At 46.7% G+C, this 24767-nt stretch overlaps 1 protein-coding gene across 7 annotated transcripts in view; it reads right to left on the bottom strand.

Moving 5' to 3' along the window:
* Positions 1-24600, bottom strand: part of LMAN2L (lectin, mannose binding 2 like) — a 43279-nt gene extending 18679 nt beyond the window's left edge. For 2 of the 7 annotated variants that reach the window (XM_032178824.2, XM_032178825.2), the window contains exons 1-4: positions 16406-16616; positions 14489-14607; positions 10659-10776; positions 9770-9852 (exon numbers count right to left, since the gene is read on the bottom strand). In XM_032178824.2, the coding sequence (XP_032034715.1) occupies positions 9770-9852; positions 10659-10776; positions 14489-14607; positions 16406-16592 (507 nt within the window). In that variant the 5' untranslated portion in view covers positions 16593-16616. Of the gene's footprint in view, positions 1-9769; positions 9853-10658; positions 10777-13683; positions 13700-14488; positions 14608-16405; positions 16617-24464 lie in introns of those variants that run through there. The other 5 variants (XM_058428458.1, XM_058428459.1, XM_058428463.1 and 2 more) reach the window with 4 other exon arrangements.
* Positions 24601-24767: the final 167 nt, after the last annotated feature.

The raw sequence follows: 24767 nt of genomic DNA, 5'->3' as shown, positions 1-24767 counted from the left end.
TGAATTTTTGCAAAGAAGCCAGCTAAGTTTTTGAGAGGCAGGGACTGCATAGAGCAATGTGGGGAGTACTGCCATCTTAAGATTACCAAGTCTTCCAATCCATGCCATAGAACACCTTTCCATTTACATGGATCTTCTTTAATTTCTTCCAATATTTTTTTTTACTTTATTTCATTTTTGAGACAGGGTCTTGCTCTGTTACTGAGGCTGGAGTGCAGCGATGCGATCGTGGCTCACTGCGGCCTCACTGCGGCCTCAACCTCCTGAGCAAACCTCCACCTCAGCCTCCCAGGTAGCATGCATCACCCACCACACCAGGCTAATTTTTTTTGAGAGTCTTGCTCTGTCGCCCAGGCTGGAGTGCAGTGGCGCAATCTCGGCTCACTGTAGCCTCCACCTCCCAGGTTCAAGCAATTCTCCTGCCTCTGCCTCCCTAGTAGCTGGGACTACAGGCAAACACTGCCAAGCTCAGCTCTAATTTTTTTGTATTTTTAGTAGAGACAGGGTTTCACCATCTTGGCCAGGACGGTCTTGATCTCCTGACCTCATGATCCACCAGTCTCAGCCTCCCAAAATCCCACCCCTGTTGGGATTACAGGTGTGAACCACCACGCCCGGCCTAATTTTATTTTTTGTAGAGACAAGATCTTGCTATGGTGCCCAGGCTCATTTCAAACACCTGGCCTAAGGTGATTCTCCCACTTCAGCCTCCCACAAGTGCTAGGATTACAGGTGTGAGCCACTACACCTGGCCCCAACAATATTTTGTAGTTGTCAAAGTTTTTCTGTTAAATTTACTTCTTTTTTTTTTTTTTTTTTGAGATGGAGTCTAGTTCTGTCACCCAGGCTGGAGTGCAGTGGCACGATCTCGGCTCACTGCAACCTCCGCGTCCCAGGTTCACGCCATTCTCCTGCCTCAGCCTCCCAAGTAGCTGGGACTACAGGCACATGCCACCACGCCTGGCTAATTATTTTGTATTTTTTTAGCAGAGACGGGGTTTCACCATGTTAGCCAGGATGGTCTCGATCTCCTGACCTCGTGATCCGCCCGCCTCAGCCTCCCAAAGTGCTGGAATTACAGGTGTAAGCCACCTTGCCCGGCCAAATTTATTGCTAAGTATTTTATTCTTTTTGATAATAGTGCAAATGGAGTTGTTTTCTCATTTCATTTTCAGATTGTTCACTGAAAATATATAGAAATAAACCTGATTTGCCAGGCGCGGTACCTCACGCCTGTAATCCCAGCACTTTGGGAGGCTGAGGCAGGTGGATCATGAGGTCAGGAGTTCAAGAACAGCCTGACCAACATGGTGAAACCCCATCTCTACTAAAAATACAGAAATTAGCTGGGCGTGGTAGCATGTGCCTGTAATCCCAGCTACTCTGGAGGCTGAGGCAGAAGAATCACTTGAACCCAGGAGGCGGAGGTGGCAATGAGCAGAGATCATGCCACTGCACTCCAACCTGTGTGACAGAGCGAAACTCCATCTCAAAAAAAAAAAAAAGAAAGAAACCTGATTTTTGCATACTGATCTTGTATCCTGCAACCTTGCTAAATTCACTTGGTAGTTCTAATAGGTTTTTTTTGTGGATTCCTTAGGATTTTCCATATTCTGTCATCTGCAAATAGAAATAGTTTTACCTCCTTTCCAATCTGGATGTCTTTTATTTCATTTTCACGTCTCTTGCCCTAGCTAGGTCCTCCAGTACAATGTTAAACAGAAGTGGTAAGAGTGAATATCCTTGTTTTATTCCTGATCTTAGAAGGAAAGAACTCAACTGTTTACCACTAAATATGTTAGCTGTGGGTTTTTCTAGCCAAGCACAGTAGCTCACATCTGTAATCTCAGCACTTTGGGAGGCCGAGATGGGCAGATCACCTGAGGTCAGGAGTTTGAGACCAGCCTGGCCAACATGGCAAACTCCCGTCACTACTAAAAATACAAAAACTTACCTGGGTGTGGTGGCAGGCGCCTGTAATCCCAGATGCTCAGGAGGCTGAGGCAGGAGAATTGCTTGAATCTAGGAGGTGGAGGTTGCAGTGGGCAGAGATCATGCCCCTGCACTCCAGCCTGGGTGACAGACCGAGACTCTGTCTCAAAAAAATAAAAAGGTTGGGCGCAGTGGCTCACTCACACCTGTAATCCCAGCACTTTGGGAGGTCGAGGTGGGCAGATCACTTCAGGTCAGGAGTTCAAGACTAGCCTGATCAACATGGTGAAACCCCGTCTCCACTAAAAACACAAAAATTAACCGGGTGTGGTGGTGCACGTCTGTAATCTCAGCTACTTGGGAGGCTAAGGCAGGAGAATCGCTTGAACCCGGGAGGCAGAGGTTGCAGTGAGCCAAGATCACGCCACTGCACTCCAGCCCAGGCGACAGAGCGAGACTCTATCTCAAAAAAATATAAAAATAAAACGTGTGTGTGAGACACACACACACATACACATATATATTAGCTGTGGGTTTTCCATGGATGCCTTTTATCAGGTTGAGGAAATCCTCTTCTATTCCTAATTTGTTGAGTGTTTTTATTATCAAGAGGTATGAAATTTTGTCACTTTTCCCCTATCTATTGAGATGATTATATGTTGTTTGTCCTTTAGTCTATTAATGTGGTATATTATATTAATTTTCAGATGTTAAACCACAGTTGAGGGGCCAGGTGCGGTGGCTCATGCCCGTAATCCCAGCACCTTGGGGGGCCAAGGCAGGCAAATCACTTGAGCATAGCAGTTTGAGACCAGCCTAGGCAACATGGCGAAACCCTGTCTCTACAAAAAACACAAAAATTAGCCAGGTGTGGGTGGCGCATGCCTGTGGTCCCAGCTCCTGGGAAGGAGGCTGAGGTGGGAGGATTGAGCCTATATACTGAAGTCTCTCACCCTCTTCTCAGATGCATTACTGGTTGCTATGATTTTCCCAATATTTTCTCATGAACAAATGTGGTAAGAAGTTGAGCAACAGGGTCATGTGGACTTTCCTGACAAAGAAACAAGAAACCAGAAAAATGTCTTCACCACTATCTAGAGGAATTTCATGAATTGTTCCACACGCCTTCCTACCTGCTCCTTGTCTTCCTTGTCTAGGACATCTTCTGCACACATACCACGGTCATTTGTAAGTTCTCAAAAGGTACAGTATTTGTTACCCTCTTTTAATGAGCTCAAAATAATAAAGCAATAATAACAAGACTGGAGTCTCTGGAGTCAGGCGCACTACATGTGTGACACTAACAAATTCTGTAACCTTTCTACGCCCACTTCAGTTTCTTACCAATAAAGTAGAGATAATACTATTATCTACCCCAAAACGTTGTTATGATAAGTAAATAACATATGCGAAAGTACTTAGAACAATGCCTGGCACCTTTATGCATATCGAAGTAAACCATGCCACTGACAAACACATTTGATTTTACCTTCTTAGACAGTTGTGTAGGATGTTGGGATGTAGAAAGGAAGATACTTTTGGCCGGGCGCGGTGGCTCACGCCTGTAATCCCAGCACGTTGGGAGGATCACGAGGTCAGGAGATTGAGACCATCCTGGCTAACACAGTGAAACCCCGTCTCTACTAAAAATACAAAAAATTAGCCCGGCGAGGTGGCGGGTGCCTATAGTCCCAGCTACTCAGGAGGCTGAGGCAGGAGAATGGCGTGAACCCCCGGGGGCGGAGCCTGCAGTGAGCCGAGATCGCGCCACTGCACTCCAGCCTGGGCGACAGCAAGACTCTGTCTCAAAAAAAAAAAAAAAAAAGAAAGGAAGATACTTTCTATACTCTCTGGACTGAATATAAGCTCTAAGAACTGAAATTGCATTTGCATTGGCCAGGCGTGGTGGCTCACGCCTGTAATCCCAACACGTCGGGAGGCTGAGGCAGGCAGATCATGAGGTCAGGAGATCGAGACCATTCTGGCTAACACAGTGAAACCCTGTCTCTACTAAAAATACAAAAAATTAGCTGGGCATGGTTGCAGGTGCCTGTAGTCCCAGCTACCCAGCTACTCGGGAGGCTGAGGCAGGAGAATGGCCTGAACCCAAGAGGCGGAGCTTGCAGTGAGCCGAGATCACACCACTGCACTCCAGGTTGGCAGAGTGAGACTCCGTCTCAAAAAAAAAATTAAAAGAAATTGCATAGGACAGCATGTAAACATAGTATTAACAGGCTGGGTGCAGTGGCTCACACGTGTAATCCTAGCACTTTGGGAGGCCGAGGCGGGTAGATTACTTGAGGTCTGGAGTTTGAGACCAGCCTGGCCAATGCGGTGAAACCCCGTCTCTACTAAAAATACAAAAATTAGCCAGATGTGCTGGTGTGTGCCTGTAATCAGCCAGACTAGGTGCAAGTGTGCCTGAAATCCCAGCTACCCCAAAGGCTGAGGCAGGAGAATCACTAAACCCAGGAGGCGGAGGCTGCAGTGAGCCGAGATCATGCCACTGCACTCCAGCCTGGGCAACAGAGCAAGACTCTATCTCGAAAAAAAAATAAGGCCGGGCAAAATGGCTCACCCCTGTAATCCCAGCATTTTGGAAGGCCGAGGTGGGTGGATCACGAGGTCAGGAGATCAATACCATCCTGGCTAACACGGTGAAACCCCATGTCTACTAAAAATATAAAAAATTAGCTGGGTGTGGTGGCAGGCACTTGTAGTCCCAGCTACTCAGGAGGCTGAAGCAGGAGAATGGCATGAACCCGGGAGGCAGAGCTTGCAGTGAGCCAAGATCGCATCACTGTACTCCAGCCTGGACGACAAAGCAAGACTATGTCTCAAAAAAAATACATAAATAAAATAAAATAAAATAAAATAAAACAAAATAATAATAATAATAATAATAAATGTCTCCATTCTCAAGAAAGTCAACCTGACAAAAAAAAAAGGATGGGAGCTGGTAGAACATCATAGATAAAAGCACAGCTTCTGGAATCTGGTGGACCTGTGCTTCACTTTGTATTGACTATTACCTTGAAACAGACACTTAACTTCTCTAAGCCTCTGTTTACTCACTGGTAAAATGGGAAAAATACAGACTATAAAGAGGTTTGACGAGGATTAAGACAATATTTGCAAAGTACCTGGCACACAGCAGCCATCTAATAAACAGCAAGTGATTTTATTTTATTTTATGGTTTTTTTTTTTTTGAGACAGAGTCTTGCTTTTGTCGCCCAGGCTGGAGTGCAAGGGCATGATCTTGGCTCACTGCAACCTCCACCTCCCAGGTTCAAGCGATTCTCCTGCCTCAGCCTCCCAAGTAGCTGGGACTACAGGTGCCTGCCACCACACCTGGCTAATTTTTGTATTTTTAGTAGAGACAGGGTTTCACTATGTTGGCCAGGCTGGTCTCGAACTCTTGACCTCATGATCTGCCCGCCTCGACCTCCCAAAGTGCTGGGATTACAGGTGTGAGCCACTGCGCCCGGCCTTAAATTTAGTTTTATAGGGAAAAAAGGAACCCATGTTAGTCCAAGGGGTCTCAACCTTGGCTATACATGTGAATTCCCTGGAGAGCTTTAAAAAAGAAAGGCTGCCTAGACTGCACTTCAGACTAACTGAAATCAGAAGCTCTGGGGTTGGGACTGGATGTCAATACTTTTAAAAATTATCCAGGGAATTACAATGTGCACTTGGAAGTAAGAACCACAATAGCTAGCCAGAAAAGATGTCTCAATTTTTACCATCTAAAATAAATTTTTTTAATTAACATCTACAAAATCCTTACAAAGTAAACCCAAGTCAGAATTTCTACTTTCTCAAATCAGAATTACTGCTATCTCATGGTGAAATGGAAGCTAACAGAGTTTGAACAATTTGTTTCTGGAAGAAACAGAGACAAGTTTAAAACTCTTGTCAGGCCCTAAAGCTGACAACTCTTATTCAGATGCATTTCTAACTACCACTATTGCCTCAACATGACTACAAATCCAGTCATGATCCTCTCTTCAATAAAATCCTTTAATGCACCTACCCCTTCAGAATCAAGTCCAGACTCCTCAGCAGGAACACAGTCCTTCAGAACTTGGCCCCAAGTGGTATATGGTGAGCATGAGTCACATACATTCAGTCTGCTCTGGCTCTCGTCTAAACAGTTCAACCACCAACCACCCAAGCAGATGCTGCTCAGTCTCAGTGGCTAGCTAACATGCCGAGGCTACGGTGTTAATACTGTAGAATGCAAGGTGGACGGCAGCCCTAGGAACTGTGCAACATGACAAGACTACTGGCCCTGCTTTTCATTCTAGCCTCATCTGTCTCTGATTCTACTTTATTTCCACACACTCATCATCCCCTCTCTTTTTTTTTTTTTTTTTTCTGAGATGGAGTCTCACTCTGTCGCCCAGGCTAGAGTGCAGTGGCGCAATCTTGGCTCATACTGCAACCTCCACCTTCCAGGTTCAAGCGATTCTCCTGCCTCAGCCTCCTGAGTAGCTGGGACTACAGAAGCATGCCACCACGCCTGGTTAATTTTTGTATTTTTAGTAGAGACGGGGTTTCACCATGTTGGCCAGGATAGTCTCAGTCTCCTGATCTTGTGATCCACCCGCCTCGGCCTCCCAAAGTGCTGGGATTACAGGCATGAGCCACGGCACTCAGCCTCATCATCCCCTCTCTTAACCTTAGGACCTTACACATGCTTTTTTCCCTCTGCATGGGACACTGGTTCCTTACTCTGCAGACCTCAACCCAAAAGGCACTTCCTGGAAGAAGCCTTCCCCACTACCACCAACACTACTGCCCCACTTCAGGTTAGAAGCTCCTGCTGTGTCCTCCCATAGTGCCCCAGAGTTCCCCCATCAGCATTCTCAGTGCTACTGAGTACAAGGACCATGTTATCTTGCTCACTAATTCCCAGGGCCTGGCACCTAGAAAGTGGTTAATGTATGTGGAATGAAGAACAGCCCAGAAGGAACACAGAGAAGCAGCTGTAACTGATCCACAACAAAAGGTTATTCTCCTAACTCAGGTCTCACATTCTACCACCTCTAAAGTGAGCTCTCTGGGCACAGTGGCTCATACCTGTAACCCCACCACTTTGGGAGGCCAGGGTGGGCGAATCACCTGAGGTCAAGAGACGGAGACCATCCTGGCCAACATGGTGAAACCCTGTCTCTACTAAAAATACAAAAATTAGCTGGGCGTGGTGGCATGTGCCTGTAGTTCCAGCTACTCGGGAGGCTGAGGCAGGAGAATGGCTTGAACCCGGGAGGTAGAGGTTGCAGTGAGCCGAGATTGCGTCTCCAGCCTGGAGACAAGCGAAACTCCATCTCAAAAAATGAAAAAAAATAAAAAATAAAGTGAGTTCTGTGGGAAATGTTAACAACTGTTGAATCTGAGCGTCACAGATACAATGATCATTCTCTATTCTTCTAATTTTTTTGTTTATTTTGGTGACAGTCTCGCTCTGTTGCCCAGGCTGGAGTGCAGTGGTGCGATCTCAGCTCACTGCAACCTCCGCCTCCTGAGTTCAAGCCATTCTCCTGACTCGGCAACCTGAGTAGCTGGGATTACAGGCTGGAGTGCAATGGTGGTCTCAGCTCACTGCAACCTCCACCTCCCAGGTTCAAGTGACTCTCCCACCTCAGCCTCCCAAGTAGCTGGGACTACAGGTTAATACTAATAAAAATACTAGGCCAGGCGCGGTGGCTCACGCTTGTAATCCCAGCACTTTGGGAGGCTGAGGCGGGTGGATCACGAGGTCAGGAGATCGAGACCACGGTGAAACCCCATCTCTACTAAAAATACAAAAAAAAAATTAGCCGGGCGTGGTGGCGGGCGCCTGTAGTCCCAGCTACTCGGAGAGGCTGAGGCAGGAGAATGGCGTGAACCCAGGAGGCAGAGCTTGCAGTGAGCCAAGATTGCGCCACTGCACTCCAGCCTGGGCGACAGAGCGAGACTCCGTTCAAAAAAAATAAATAAATAAAATAAATAAAATAAAATAAAAATACTAATTTTTGGCCGGGCGCGGTGGCTCACGCCTGTAATCCCAGCACTTTGGGAGGCCGAGGCAGGCAGATCGCCTGAGGTCAGGAGTTCACGACCAGCCTGGCCAGCATGGTGAAACCCTGTCTCTAATAAAGATACAAAAATTAGCCGGGCGTGGTGGCAGGCGCCTGTAATCCCAGCTACTTGGGAAGCTGAGGCAGGAGAATTGCTTGAACCCAGGAGGCGGAGGTTGCGGTGAGCCAAGATCGTACCACTGCACTCCAGCCTGGGCAACAGAGTGAGACTCTGTCTCACAAAACAAAAACAAACAAACAAAAAAAACTAATTTTTGTATTTTTAGTGGAGACAGGGTTTCACAATATTGGTCAGGCTGGTCTTGAACTCCTAACCTCAAGTAATCTGCCCACCTTGGCCTCCCAAAGTGCTAGGATTACAGGCGTGAGCCACCATGCCTGGCCTTCTAATGTTTTTTAAGTTTGAAAATTTTCATAATAAACCTTTGGGGAAAAAAATAATGTGACCTTTGCCTCTATTTCTAATCCTACTTTCCTCGCTAGGTATTGCTTAGCTACAGGATACCCAGCAACAACCTGTCACAGTTTCCCACCAACTGATGGCAGTGCCATAGGACACAGAGAGTACAAACCCACTGTCAACATAAGAAAGCAATAGCTGGGCATGGTGGCTCACGCCTGTAATCCCAGCACTTTGGGAGGCCAAGGCAGGCAGATCACGAGGTCAGGGGTTCGAGACCAGTCTGACCAACATGGTGAAACCCCGTCTCTACTAAATATACAAAAGTTAGCCGAGTATGGTGGCAGGGCCTGTAGTCCCAGCTACTCGGGAGGCTGAGGCAGGAGAATGGCTTGAACCTGGGAGGCGGAGGTTGCAGTGAGCAGAGATTGCGCCACTGCACTCCAGCCTGGGTGACAAAGGGAGACTTTGTCTCAAAAAAAAAAAAAAAAAAAGAAAGCACTAAGAAACTCTTATGGTCAGGTAACAAAAAGGCCTGCCAACAGCCAGATACTGGGTTCCAACAAAATGCTGGGCTTTCTTCAATTTCCTTCTCATTATAGCCTTATAGCCTTTTCTTTCTTTCTTTCTTTTTTTTTTTTTGAGACAGAGTCCCACTCTGCTGCCTAGGGGGGAGTGCAATGCTGTGATTCTCCTGCCTCAGCCTCCCGAGTAGGTGGGATTACAGGCACCCACCACCACACCCATCTAATTTTTGTATATTTAGTAGAGACAGGGTTTCACCATGTTGGCAAAGCTGGTCTCGAACTCCTGACCTCAGGTGATCCACCCGCCTCGGCATCCCAAAGTGCTGGGCTTACAGGTGTTAGCCCCCGCACCTGGCCAATTATAACCTTTTCTATAGGCGAGGAGAACTGTTCTTCAGGTCTGAGATGAGGAAGAAGAAAAAGATGCTGAAAAGTGTGTGCAAGTTGCAGAAGAGAGCACAGCACTGATGGATTAAAAGTCAGGTGAGGCTGAGTTACATAAATTTGGCTCGCTCTGGTGGTGGTCTAGCAGCCAAATCACCAATCAACAAAACATGCTCAATTTTAGTGGCTATCTAATAGGCACAAGAGAGAACATGATTAACACAAAAGAAAAAGCCCCTGTTCAAGACAGCTATTCCCAAAGGACTGTGCACTCCTAAACGGTTCCTCTAGAAAAAACACTGACAAGGACATTAACTTTTGAAGTTCAATAGATGAAGAACCCCTCACTTTCTATCCCCTTTGTTCCCTCCTGTACAATATTCCTGAGGCAAAGAACTGTGATGTCAGTGCAGCTGACCTAAGCTCTGACACTTGCCATTACCTCTTGCTGCTTCTCCTCATTGGGGTAGGTGTCTACAAATACTCCCAGCCCCACAAATTTGTCCATGTTTCCAAACACAGGCCCTAGAGAGAGAGAACAGATGATGAACAATGAAATAAAGCTAAGAGTTGAAAAAGGAATAATATATCACTATGATGAAGGAAAAAGTAAAATTCAAATGACTCCCAAGCCTCTCTCAAGATGAGAAAACACATGTAAAAGTGCCCAGCAAAGTGCATGGCCTGTAACAAGTGCCCAGTAAATATCTGTAATTGTTTGTTGTTGGAGGCAAGGGAAAGAGAGAAGGCCACTGCAACCTTATTTAGCACTCAGGCAGCTTCCTGATCCAAACTGGTTGCTAAGGTGCCCCTACAGAATTCTGCTTTACAAACACTTGGTAAAGACTATGCCCCCAAGAGAGAACTGAATTCCCTAGTTCTCCTTCTTGTTGCAAAAGAGATCAGGTCAAATCAGATTGAGCCTGCCATCTACGTGGAGCAATAATAGCTCCTACACAAGGAAAATACATAACTCTTCTCTTGACTCAGCAGTGCTGAGATCATTCACTGTAAATGCTCAGAAGAAATCAGCTCACCCAATCGTCAGTGTTCAGAAGAGCCAGTGCTTTCATCCAGCCAACAGGCCAGGTAGTTTCACAAGGAAACTCAGAAAGAAGTAACAAGCAAGCAACTGCCTCAGGATGAGTCAAATTCAGCTGCTTATGAGGACTCAGACCCCATTCTAGAGACTAGATGGGCCAGTGTTCATCCACATACATTAAGGGAGAGGGAAAACGGCTGGCACTGTGGGGAAGGAACCTTTTCAAAAAGACGGCACATGAAAAAGCAGGCTGTCACACCCACACAAGAGTAACACAGGGTCCCAATACCTGGCTGCATCCGATCCTTTGTGTACCAGATTGCCAAGCCATCCCCATGCAGATTCTTCTTTCCTTGTCCATGGATTTTGAAGTGCACCTGCAACTCCCAGTCTCTCAGGAAACATGGCTAAAGTGAGAAAGACATTAGAATCAATGAGGAGCATGAAATGCAAAACTCCTCAAGCCCGCATCAGCAATCAACAGACTTGGAAAACACAAATGCAGGTAACACTAGGCTAAGGGTTAAAACCTAAATCTAAGACTTGCTATGTGTTCATGTCATAAAATTAAATGGATTGAACTTTAGAGATTTAATATGAAAATGAATAAACCTCCCGATTATTTGCAACATTTCCCAACAGAAACAGGACAGAACTCCAAAGTTGGAAAAGACAAGAGTACACCAAACTCCACTCCTGTGATCCTACACCCACCCAGCAAAGTAGCTCAGCTTTTAGAGTACAGATGGCTGAATTCATACTCATTTACAACTCAAGATCACCCCTCAGACAGAAAGACTCTGAAAAGCTGGATTTAAAGAAAGGTCAAAGCCTAATTTATTATAGTAGAAAAAGAAAAGCTAAGCTATTATGCAAACGTTTCCAGGAATAATTAGCAGATACTACAAACAACTCTAATTATCTAGACCTAGCCCTCTGCCAAGCTGAGGGGTAAGCCAGAATTCTCACAAGAAGAGCAAGTTACAGTCCCCCAAACCCTCCCGTCCATGGCCAAGAAGCTTAAATGCACTTGAAGATGGATGCAAGTGGATGGTTAAGTGTTTTAAACAGTTGAACAGTTTCAAGAAAAAACCAGAGTGGGTAGTTGATTTAGGGAAGCTTTTGGTTAAAAGTCTACTGTGAAGAAAGAAGTGAAGGAAGAACAGACAGACCAGCTGGGTTCAGCCAAAGGCTCTCCAAATAGACTGTTCTGGGCAACATATTGCTAGTTCATTTTCAGTTTTCATTCTTTATTTCTGGGATATTTTCCAAAAGTGTTCATATTAGAAGCACATAGTCAAAATGAAAGGGGGTTGGGTACTCCTGCATTTAGCAAGGGGCCTGAAATCTCCTACTCTATTGAGCCAGTCTCTGGCTTGTCACTCTGGATTCTTATCTCTCTGCTGTTGCATTACAATTTCAGAGAAACGGCCCAGCATGGTGGCTCACGCCTGTAATCCTGGCACTTTGGGAGGCTGAGGTGGGCAGATCACAAGGTCAGGAGATCGAGACCATCCTGGCTAACACGGTGAAACCCCATCTCTACTAAAAAACACAAAAAATTAGCCAGGTGTGGTGGCAGGTGCCTGTAGTCCTAGCTACTCAGGAGACTTGAGGCAGGAGAATGGCATGAACCCAGGAGGCAGAGCTTGCAGTGAGCTGAGATCATGCCACTACACTCCAGCCTGGACAACAGAGTGAGACTCCATCTCAAAAAAAAAAAAAAGATTTCAGAGAAAGGCCAGGCACAGTAGCTCACACCAGTAATCAAAGCATTTTGAGAGGCTACGGTGGGAGGATCATTTCAGCCCAGGAGGTCCAGGCTGCAGTGAGCTGTGATAGTGCCACTGCACTCCAGCCTAGGCGACAGAGTGATGAGACCCTGTCTCAAAAAAAAAAAAAAAATAGCTTTCAGAGGAAGAGTGAAATTCACTGGGGCAGGAAGCTGCCAGGAGGTAGGTATTATGCCCCTGGGAAGAGGGCAGAGTCACAGAAGTTCTCAGTGAGCCAAGAGGTGTCTGTCACTGACTCTTGGCCTCCTACAGCACAATGCTATACTGTTTTTCTCAGGACCATGTCTAATTGTGGTTCTGAAATTCTGCCACACACTGGATTCACCTAGGGAGTTTTAAAAAATCCCGGCCGGGCGCGGTGGCTCACGCTTGTAATCCCAGCACTTTGGGAGGCCGAGGCGGGCGGATCACGAGGTCAGGAGATCGAGACCATGGTGAAACCCCGTCTCTACTAAAAATACAAAAAATTAGCCGGGCGTGGTGGCGGGCGCCTGTGGTCCCAGCTACTCGGAGAGGCTGAGGCAGGAGAATGGCGTGAACCCGGGAGGCGGAGCTTGCAGTGAGCGGAGATCACGCCACCGCACTCCAGCCTGGGTGAAAGAGCGAGACTCCGTCTCAAAAAAAAAAAAAAAAATCCCAATGGCCAAGCTGCACCCTATTCCAATTAGATCAGAATCTCTGGGGGTGAGACCCAGGCATTGATTCCAATGGATAGCCAAATTTGAGAACCACTGCTCAAACAAATGCATCCTATTCAAATAACTCAGAAACAAGCCCATAGTCACGGTGATAGCCAAATAACAGCGAATACAGGCATCAGAAATCTGAAAAAGGGAAGAACTAGAGGCTATACTAGAACTGCTGCTACAAGTTATGTAGAGACAGACAGCTAGCAAGACAGCAGCAGAGTATCAAGCCTTGAACATAATCATCCGGTAACCCACAAGAGCCCCATCGACAAACTTATAGAAGTGTAATAACACAACACATATTTCTGTAACCATTTTAACTTGCCACAGTCTTTTCATGTCTATTGTCTTATTTTATTCTCACAACAACCCCAGTGGGCAAGTAGAACAGGTATTCTGAAGCTCATTTATCAGATGGAGAAACAGAAAACTATGAGGTTAAATAATCTGCCTAGGGCTCACAGGAGGACTGTGACAGAGCTGGACGGAGAATCCCAGTCTTTCAACTGTCCTTTATCTCTCCTACCAAAACACAATGCTCTGTACTCTGTCCAAAAATGAGCTCAGCACTATGATCTAGGTTAAGGGGCCAGCTTGTGCAGATAGCTAATGTAGAAATTTCTCTTGCTCTCCTGAACAGGGAAAAGAAATGGCTCTCTTTTCTGAGATTCACTTATCTACAACTAATGAGAAAAGCGATGTAAAAGTGAGCTGTTAGTTTATGAGAGTTCCAGAGAAAGTATCAAAGGATGCCAGAGTCATGCCCAAAAGTAAACTGGTCGTAAAAGATTTAGAAAGAGCCCTGGAAACAGAAAAGAAAGCATCATCTTACACTTGTACAAAATCACAGTGCAGCCACACCAGGAATACTGCATTCACTTCTTGTCGCCATACCTCAAGGAAGACAATGCAGCTAGAAAAGGTCCAGAGAAGGACAAATAAAATGACCAACAGCTCAGAGTGGCTTTCACACGAAAATAAAATTTTATATCAGACTCTTCAAATTGAAATAACAAGGTGGGGATGCTGGGATAAGGTTTGGGATCAATTTAAGAGAGTACTCTCAACCAGGCCTGGTGGCTAACACCTATAATCCCTGACCTTTGGGAGGCCAAGGCAGGAGGATTGTTTGAGACCAAGAGTTTGAGACCAGCCTGGGCAACACAGCAAGACCCCATCTCTACAAAAAATGTTTTAAAAATTAGCCAGGTGCAGTGGCACATGCCTGTAGTCTCAACTACTAAGGAGGCTGTGGGAGGAGGAGCCCTTAAGCCCAGGAGTTTGAGGCTGTAGTGAGCTATGATTGTGCCACTGCACTCTGGTCTTCTTATAATCTTCTTACAAAGTGGTTAAGCAGGGGTTATTATTAAACCCTAAGAAGTAGTACTATTGGACCAATCAGGAATTAAAGACATTTCAGGATAAAAAAATGAATTATTTGCTATAATTAGAGAGCATTTTACTAAATACCTGATTTATTTACTATGAAGGTCAGAATAATCTAAAAAATAAAGATCCTTGATATCCACAGAAGACAGAATACCAGGGGGATAGACAGTAAAATTAAATCAGTATGCCACTGCTGAACCTTTTAGGCCTTTCTGGGTCACCAACACAGGAGGGAGAAAGAGTCTTACCACCCGGTTCCACAAGGCACCCTGTTTACTTTGCATATCTGGGGTAAGGCGGATATACTGGGTCATCACCATGGCATTGCCCATCAGATTCCACAGTGAGGAACTGCCTGTGCCCACACCTACAGGAAGGAAGTAGATCAGTTCATACTCTTCAACACCAATCCATTCAGAAAGCAGCCACCACAGAGCCTCTGAAAGCTAAGCCATCATCTTTTTCCCCCTTTAATGTCACTCAATCTCCTATCTTCTCTCACTCATGAATCTTAAATCCTTACCATCTCTACAACTTTCACAAGGCCTTTATCAGGTGAGGACCCCAAAGTACATCATCAGAACTATCACTTTATGCATGTTACAGTAACCATAGCTCACATCCATCCTTCCCGTTTTATATGTGAGTAAACTTCAGTATCATAAAAGAAAAAAATTTCCCTGAGTTATATCAAAAAGAGTTTGACAGGCCAGGTGCAGTGGGTCACCCATGTAATCCCCACACTTTGAGATGCTGAGGAGGGAGGGTATCTTGAGGTCAGCAGTTTGAGACCAGCCTGGGCAACATAGAAAGATCCTGTCCTTACCAAAAAAATAAAAATTAGCCAGGTGTGGTAGTCCTTGTCTATAGTCCTAGCTATTCAGGAGGCTGCGGTGGGAGGATCGCTTAAGCCCAAGAGATTGAAACTGCATGAGCTATGATTGTGCCACTGCACTCCAGCCTAGGCCATGGAACAAGACCCTGTCTCTAAAAACATATAAATAAAAATAAAAAGAGTTTGACCCTCAGGCCTCTGGGGCTTAGTCACATTCTTTTTTTTTTTTTTTTGAGATGGAGTCTCGCTCTGTTGCCCAGGCTGAAGTGCAGTGGCACGATCTCAGCTCACTGCAAACTCTGCCTCCCAGGTTCACGCCATTCTCCTGCCTCAGCCTCCCGAGTAGCTGGGACTACAGGTGCCCGCCATCACACCCGGCTAATTTTTTTGTATTTTTAGCAGAGATGGGGTTTCACCGTGTTAGCTAGGATGGTCTCAATCTCCTGACTTCGTGATCCGCCCGCCTCGGCCTCCCAAAGTGCTGGGATTACAGACGTGAGCCACCGTGCCTGGCTGTCACATTCTTTCTTTAAACAATCCCTAAAGTGTGAAGCTACTCCCCGTACCCTCAACTATAAACTTAAGAGTGAAAACTTTGTGTCTGCAAACCCATAAGCATTAGCAAAGAGATCAGCACAGAGGCACTCCAGGCATGTAAGTGAACAAATGATTTCCCTTAGTAGTAGCGTATACTCTTGCACTTTGAATTGTTTTCTGTCCCACTACCTACGCCTTAGTGAGGAAAGACTTGTGTTAGTTAAGCCATCTGCACTGGTTTGTCATCGTTTTGTAGCTAACTGTATCAATTTTCTGGCTGATAAGCCGTGCTTAGAGTTCTGTGAACCCTAACCTCTTTCACCAATAGGGCCCCTAGGCTGGAGAAGAGAAGGTGGTTCTACCCAGCAACATAAATTTATCATCTTTCTTCTCATTTCGTTCAAGTTCTACCCCAGTTCTTCCTCCTGCTTTATTTCTAGCACATCCACAGGTCCACCTGGAGACCGGTTCATTGCTAGTAGCCCTCAATCACTCCTCACCATTCTCAATTCTCTCCCCTTCCCAAACTCCTCCTGTCTAACTCCAGGCCTAGCCCTAGTGGCACCCGACAGCCCTGCCTTTACCTACTGGAAACTTCCAGAGCTTGGCAGGCACACCTAACTCCTGCCTTTCAGACCTGTGGCTCCCAAATGCGGAGGGAGTCCCCGTGGGCCTCACCACCGCCAGCAGTTTTCTCTGGGCCACGAAGCCCTTCGCCGCCCCCGCCTCTACCCCTGAAATCAAGCCCCGAAGCCCGCCCCACTGCAAGACCACCTCACCCTAGGCGCCTCACCCTGGTAGGGCTTCGACAGCGAGTGCTCCCGTTTCAAGTACTCGAACGTTTGACCCGCCCCGACTTGCTGTGGCCCCTGCCCAGACCCCAACAAAAGAAGAAGGAGTAACATCCTGGACCCATCCCGAGCCGACAAACATCGCCACCACTGCTGCCACAACCCAAGGGGTCCCAGATTCGCCGCCATCTTTCCCACCGCTGACCCTTCATCAAAAGCCCGCCCCGTCGCCCAACCCATTGGCCCGAAGAACCATCTTCCCCGTGTCCTATTGGCTCTCGTCAAGCCCCCGCCCCTGCAGGTGAGCATATCACCGATTGGCTAGCTTGGGTATCAGTTGCCTTGCCAACCCAGAAAAGGGGCGTAGCCGAATGCCCAGACTCCCTTATTTGCATTTGCCCTGAGTTCCACTAGGCTTGCTGGGATACGTAGTTTATTACTATTTTGTTTTCTGCGTACGAGAGTAAATTTAAAGAGATAAAACGTTTCTTCCGGTCCCAAACATTCTATCCTCTCTGCAATAGTACGCTCCTGACTGCAGCTCTCTGAATCAATTTGGAAGATATAGCAGTGAAAGGAGAAATAGACAAATCCGTAAAATAGCTGGAAAATTATTAGTTTATAAAAGACTACCGCACTACCAACTAACTTGACCTGTAGATATTTATAGAAATTCCACCTAACAACTGCGGAAGACACATTCTCTTCAAATGCAAATGACTCCTTTGCCGTGATAGTCTGGGCCATCAAGCAACCTACAGATATAAAAGAATTGAAAGCACACAAATTAATTAATCCTAAAAGCCATCAGCTCTTTTCCTCCCTTCCTCTTTTTTTTCTTTTTGGTTTGAGACGAGGTCTTGGCCGGGCGCGGTGGCTCACCCCTGTAATCCCAGCACTTTGGGAGGCCGAGGCGGGTGGCTCATCTGAGGTCGGGAGTTCGAGGCCAGCCTGACCAACATGAAGAAACCCCGTCTCTACTAAAAATACAGAATTAGCCAGGTGTGGTGGCGCAGGCCTGTAATCCCAGCTAGTTGGGAGGCTGAGGCAGGAGAATCACTTGAACCCGGGAAGTGAAGGTTGCAGTGAGCCGAGATCATGCCACTGCACTCCAGCCTAGGCAACAAGAGTGAAACTCTGTCTCAAAAAAAAAAAAAAAGAAAGAAAAAAATACACATAAAGTACAACTTATAATTGTTAAGTACAGACGGTCCTCAACTTACAATGGGGCTACCTACAGAAAAACCAAATCCATTCGAAAGTCTAAAAATCCTAGGCCGGGTGCGGTGGCTCACGCTTGTAATCCCAGCACTTTGGGAGGCAGAGGCGGGCGGATCACCAGGTCAGGAGATGGAGACCACAGTGAAACCCCATCTCTACTAAAAATACAAAAAAATTAGCCGGGTGTGGTGGCGGGCACCTGTAGTCCCAGCTACTCTGGAGAGGCTGAGGCAGGAGAATGGCGTGAACCCGGGAGGCGGAGCTTGCAGTGAGCTGCGATTGAGCTACTGCACTCCAGCCTGGGGCAACAGAGCGAGATTCCGTCTCAATAAAAAAAAAAAAAAAAAAAAAAAAAAAGTCTAAAAATCCTAAGTCAAACCATCATTAAGTCAGGACCATGTGTACTCAGTTCAAAGGCATTAAATTCATTCGCAGTGTTATGCACCCTGTCAGCTGAATTTCTGACAGATTGACACCTGCGGAAATCTCATTGTAAAATTCTGTGTGATGAGGAAAAGGGGAATAAAGGAGAAGGGTATGAAAGGTGAGATGCACTGGACAATAAATCAAATCATTTTGTTCAGACTGTTGCAATAGGAAGAATGCTTATTAATGAGGAATGTATCAAAGAAAAGGAAGAGTCAGGCCCGGTGACTCATACCTGTAATCCCAGCACTTTGGGAGGCTGAGGCGGGCGGATCACAAGGTCAGGAGTTCGAGACCAGCCTGGCCAATATGGTGAAACCCCATCTCTACTAAAAATACAAAAATTAGCTGGGCGTGGTAGTGCACGCCTGTAATCCCAGCTACTCGGGAGGCTGAGGCAGGAGAATCGCTTGAACCCAGGAGGCAGAGGTTGCAGTGAGCCAAGATCACGCCACTGCACTCCAGCCTGAGCAACAGAGCGAGACTCCATCTCAAAAGAAAAAAAAAATGAAAGGAAGAACAGGCAGGGCTCGGTGGCTCACACCTGTAATCCCAGCACTTTGGGAGGCCGAGGTGGGGGTGCGGGGCAGAATCACTTGAGGTCAGGAGTTGGAGACTGGCCTGGCCAACATGATGAAACCCTCTGTCTACTAAAAATACAAAAATTAGCCAGGCATGGTGCCTGTAATCCCAGCTACTTGGGAGGCTGAGGCGGGAGAATCGCTTGAACCCAGGAGGCAGAGGTTGCAGTGAGCCAAGATCATGCCATTGCACTCCAGCCTGGGCAGCAAGAATGAAACTCCGTCTCAAAGCAAAAAAAAAAAAAAAAAAGGAGACCTGGGGTAACTCCAGGTAAACAAGGGATTTTTCATGAGAGGAAGGATGGAGAGGGTCTTATCTGAGTCACTGAGGAAGGGTGGAAGTGGGTCTTATCTTGGGATATTCCAGAGTAGGGTAGTCCGTTAAGATCAGCCATTTCTCAGCTGGGCGCGGTGGCTCACGCCTGAAATCCCAGCACTTTGAGACGCTGAGGTGGGCAGATCACATGTCAAGAGTTTAAGAACCAGCCTGGCCAACAAACATGGTGAAACCCTGTCTCTACTAAAAATACCAAAAAAATTAGCTGGGCATCATGGCACGTGCCTGTAATCCCAGCTACTTGGGAGGCTGAGGCATGAGAATCACTTGAGCCCGGGAGGCAGAGGTTGCAGTGAGCCAAGATCACACCACTATACTCCAGCCTGGACAATGGAGTCTACAAAATGAGATGGAAGGAACACAAAAGGATGGGGGATTTCTTTACTGTTGCTGCTTTTCAGAAGCACAAGCTTCAGCTAAGTTCAACACAGTCAAGGCGTTGAGGGGTGGTGGTGGGAAAGAGAACAAGTAGCCATGGCCCCTTCAACACCGCCTTTTACTCACACGCAGAGGCACCTCCGAAAGCTGGCTCAGGTCTTGCGCTGCCATCTTTTCAGCTGCCTAGTGGTCCCCTTTTTCTCTGTGGAATCATCTCTCTCCCATGATCTAGGGCTGCACAACTTCAGGGCCGGAGTATTCATATACAATGTGAGTTGTGCACTCCAGCAGTTCTGCGTGATTCCTCTACCTTCCTGTCTTCCAAACCAAAGAGCAGGGCTGGGCACGGTGGCTCATGCCTGTAATTCTAGCACTTTGGGAGGATTGCTTGAGCCCAGGAGTTCAAGACCAGCCTGGGCAAGATGTTGAGACCCTGTCCCTTTAAAAATATTAAAAACAACAACAACCAAAGAGGTACCTCCACTCAGGAGCACCTTGAAGCCTGATGCCCCTTCACCCCATGACAGAGGCTCCAGGGCAACCTCTTGGCCTATTCTTTCCACTGCTTCTCACCCTTCTTTTATAAACCTTGCCATTCAATTCTGATCCACCCCCTCCCAGGACCAAAGCAGCCCTCCCTAGGCCAAGTACAACCATCCATCCATCCTCAGGTATCCAGTGGGTCAGGTCCATCTTCAGCCCAATAGTCACAGCTGACCGGGTCCTACCAATGGTACCTCCAGTTCCCCAGGTAGCCACTGGAGCATACAAGAGGATAGCAGCTCCAACACTAACTAGCCAGCTACTTCCCAGCGGTGACTTCTCAACATTGGCCTCCTGAAAGCCACAGTCAAATATCCTGGGGTAGGTACCTTTGCCTGAGCCCTACTGCCAGACACTTGACTCAATAGGTGTAGGGATTTAGCTTTGAAGAAAAAAAAAATAAAACCTGGAGAATTTAATTTTATTTTTTTGAGAGAGTCTCACTCTATCACCCAGGCTGGAGGGCAGTGGCGTGATCACGGCTCACTGCAACCTCTGCCTCCCAGGCTCGAGCCATCCTCCCGCCTCAGCCTCCTGAGTAGCTGGGACCACAGACACATGCCACCACACCCCCCTGATTTTTATATTTTTTGTAGAGACAGGGTTTCACCATGTTGGCCAGGCTGGTCTCGAACTCCTGAGTTCAAGCAATCTGCCCACCTCAGAGTCCCAAAGTGCTGGGATTACAGGAGTGAGCCACCATGCCTGGCCTTTTTTTTTTTTTAAGAGATGGGGTCTTGTTCTGTCACCCAGGCTAGAGTACAGTGGTGTGATCATGGCTCACTGCAGCCTCAAACTCCTGGGCTCAAGGGATCCTCCTGCCTTAGCCTTCTGAGTAGTTGGAATACAGTCAGGTGTCACCATGCCTGGCTATTATTTTATTTTATTTTTTGTAGAGATAATGTCTTGCTATTTGCCCAGGCTGGTCTTGAACTCCTGGGCTCAAGGCATCCTCCTACCTTGGCCCTCGAAAGTGTTGGAATTACAGGCGTGAGCCATCGTGCCCACCCCTCCTTCCACCAGAGAATTTAATATGCAGCCCAGTTTTCAAAACTACAGCCCTTTCACATCCAGTATCTCATTTTGACCTCACAATGACTTGTTGTGGTAATCTTTAAGATTAGGACAGGCTGGGCTCAGTGGCTCACACCTGTAGTACCAGCACTTTGGAGGCCGAGGCAGGAGGATCACTGAGTTCAGGAGTTTGACACCAGCCTGGACAACATGGTAAGACCCCGTCTCTAAAAAATACAAAAAATACAAAAAATTGTCTGTGCATGGTGGTGTGCACCGGTAGGCCCAGCTACTCAGGAGGCTGAGACATTTTACCCCAGGGGGTCAAGGCTGCAGTGAGCCATGATCAGGCCACTCCACTACAGCCTGAGTGACAGAGAGAGACCCTATCTCTTAAAAAAAAAAAAAAAAAGAAAGAAAAGACAAGAACAGTTCATAGAGGCTCCAACTCCTGAATTTAGAGATAAGAATTAAAGATTTGCTTTAAGATACTCTAGAGGAATATCATGTGTATGTGTTTAGAAGGGTAGGATGGATAAACAAAAAAAGCATCAGGATGTTGAGAACCGCTGGAGCTGAGATATAGGTGCACAACACTCCCTCTAGCTTCATGGATGTATGAGAGTTGCCATAAGAAAAAGCTTCTCAAAGTCTCCCCTGGAGATGATGAGGAAATATGCTGGGTATGCATTTGTGGTGTTTTCTAAATTTCCCTGAGGGAAGGAAAACTGTAATTAACTATAATCTAGTAAAGTTCATTGTGACCCATCCAATATAATGTTGTCATAACTAAAGAGAAAGGCGTCTGCAATCTAGAAAAAGAACAGTCAAGGGATGAAAATAAGTCAGAGTTGTATCAGTTCTGTCCAGGAAAGAAAGTGCTTCTAAGTAGTCTGTGTTAGATCTCCATATAACTCCATATAACTTTATTCAAATAAAGCCTATTTTCTGAGCATTTTTATAAAGACTTCCAGCCTAACGTTCTAATCCTCTTAGCAGTTTAATTTGTCTGTATAAATTAAGAAATTAGTATGTAATCACTTAGTTATTTATCACTTAGTTATTACTTAGTTATTAATCACTTAGTTTATCACTTAGTTATTAATTTAGTCAGAGTGACTTAGTCCTCCCAGTTTGTTTATTTGCAGGGGAATTGATAAAAACCAGTATCCTGAGGACCAGATCTCAGATCTATGGTGGCTCCTTGCAGTGGCAGAGCTCCCACAATTCAGCAATGCCTCTGGGGATCCAGATGCTTGCTTCTCACAGAGTTAGGGCATAAGATTCGCCAAGGATCGCAGAATGGGGTGTGGTGAAGGAGGAGAACTCTGGCATATCTGATTGGAGTTGGAATGAAACATCTGCCTTTTTGAGACCCAGCTGTACTGTATGATCTCAGGAAAATTACATAATCTCTCTGAGTCTCAAATCTTCTCTCTGTAAAATGAGTATGATGAAACCTACCACACTGGACTTCTGAGAGCATGAAATGAAAGACTGGGCTGGGCACAGTGGCTCACGCCTATAATCCCAGCACATTGGGAGGCCAAGACAGTCAGATGACCTGAGGTCAGGAGTTTGAGACCAGCCTGGCCAACATGGTGAAACTCTGTCTCTACTAAAAATACAAAAATTAGCCAGGCGTGATGGCACGTATCTGTAATCCCAGTTACTTGTGGGGGCTGAGGCAGGAGGATTGCTTGAACCCAGGAGGTGGAGGTTGCAATGAGCTGAGATCACGCCACTGTACTCCAGCCTGGGCGACAGAGCGAGACTCTGTCTCAAATAAATAAATAAATAAAAGAGATGGAGAGTCTCTGGAAGGTTATGAACACAGGAGGTTGTAATCTAACCTATATTTTTAAAGGATCACTCTGGCTGCTGACTTGAGGAGTGACTATAGAGTAGAATGGGTAGGAGCAAAGAGACTAAGCAGGAGGCTGTGCGGTTACCCAGTGAGAAAGGGAAGGGCTGGGGGCTGGGTGTGGCTACTGGATGGGTCTTAGATATATTTTCAAGGTACAGCCAGCAGGGTTTGCTGATGGGAAACACAGAGGTCTAAGAGAAGGAGAGGAGTGGGCCAGGCACAGTGACTCACGCCTGTAAACACACACTTTGGGAGGCCCTGGCGGGCAGATCACCTGAAGTCAGGAGTTCGAGACCAGCCTGGCCAACATGGTGAAACCCCATCTCTACTAAAAATACAAAAATCAGCCAGGTGTGGTGGCACGTGCCTGTAATCCCAGCTACTCGGGAGGCTGAGGCAGGAGAATCGCTTGAACCCGGGAGGCAGAGGTTGCAGTGAGCCGAGATCATACTATTGCATTCCAGCCTGTGTGGCAGAGCGAGACTCTGTCTCAAAAAGAGAGAGAGAAAGAAGGAGAGGAGTGAAGGATGACTCCAAGATTTTGGGCCACAGCAACTGGAAAGATGGAATTGCCACATACTGATAGAAGGGAAATTATGGAAGATACGTCTTTATGGAGAAAAGATCAGTAGTTTCGTTTTGGTGATAGTAGATGTCTATTGGACATCTAAGCAAAAAACAAGTCCTCAGAGCCATACCATCACCCCCAGTAAGACCAAATTTTCAGTCTTTAAGAGAAGCCAGAAAGTCTCTCTAAGCCTTCTCTGGCTCAGGAGGCTGTCCAATTACAAAAGAGAGACAGAGAGAAGCTGTTGGGTCAGGGAATGGTGGCTTACACCTGTAATCCCAGCACTTTGGGAGGCTGAGGAGGGAAGATGGCTTGAGACCAGGAGTCCGAGACCAGCCTGGTCAATATAATGACACCCCATCACTACAAAAACATTGAAAAAATTAGCCGGGCATGGTGGTGAGCACCTGTAGTTCCAGCTACTCAGGAGGCTGAAGCCAGACGATCACTTGGGCCCAGGAGTTTGAAATTATAGTGAGCTATAATCGTGCCACTGCACTCCAACCTGGATGATGGAATGAGACCCTGTCTAAAAAAGAGATAGAGAGTGGGCCAGGCGTGGTGGCTCATGCCTATAATCCCAGCACTTTGGGAGGCCGAGGCGGATGGATCAACAGAGGTCAGGAGTTCAAGACCAGCCTGACCAAGATGGAGAAACCCTATCTCTACTAAAAATACAAAATTAGCCGGGCGTGGTGGCGCATGCCTGTAATCCCAGCTACTCGGGAGGCTGAGGCAGGAGAATCGCTTGAACCCGGGAGGCTGAGGTTGCAATGAGCCAAATTGTGCCATTGTACACCAGCCTGGGCAACAAGAGTGAAACTCCATCCAAAAAAAATAAAAGAGACAGAAGCTGTTAGGGGTCAGGATGGTGGGAAATTTATCAGTGGATCAGTGCTCAGTAAAGATAATTTTCCCTCACCTGTTGTGATAGTCACTTCCAAATGGCCCCCATGATTTCCCCTCCTGCTATTCATGCCCTTGTATAGTTCTTTCCCACATGATATTAGGTTTGGTCTATGTGACCAATAGGATATAGAAGAAGCAGTGATATGGCATTTCTGAAGCTAAGTCATAGAAGACATTGTGGCCTCCACCTCGGTGTTTTTCTCCTCGGATCACTTACTCTAGGGAAAGCCAGCTACAATATTGTGAGCAGCCCTTCACGCAGGTCCTCATGGTGAGAAACTGAAGCCTCTTGCCAACAGCCAGGAGAGTGAGGTTGGAGGTGGATCTTCCAGCCCCAATTAAAACCTTCAGGTAGGCCGGGCGCGGTGGCTCACGCTTGTAATCCCAGCACTTTGGGAGGCCGAGGCGGGCGGATCACGAGGTCAGGAGATCGAGACCACGGTGAAACCCCGTCTCTACTAAAAATACAAAAAAATTAGCCGGGCGTGGTGGCGGGCGCCTGTAGTCCCAGCTACTCGGA

The sequence above is a fragment of the Hylobates moloch genome, unplaced genomic scaffold (assembly GCF_009828535.3).
Source record: "Hylobates moloch isolate HMO894 unplaced genomic scaffold, HMol_V3 SCAFFOLD_15, whole genome shotgun sequence".
Classification (NCBI taxonomy): Eukaryota; Metazoa; Chordata; class Mammalia; order Primates; family Hylobatidae; genus Hylobates; species Hylobates moloch.
This window is presented reverse-complemented; position numbering and strand designations above follow the sequence as displayed.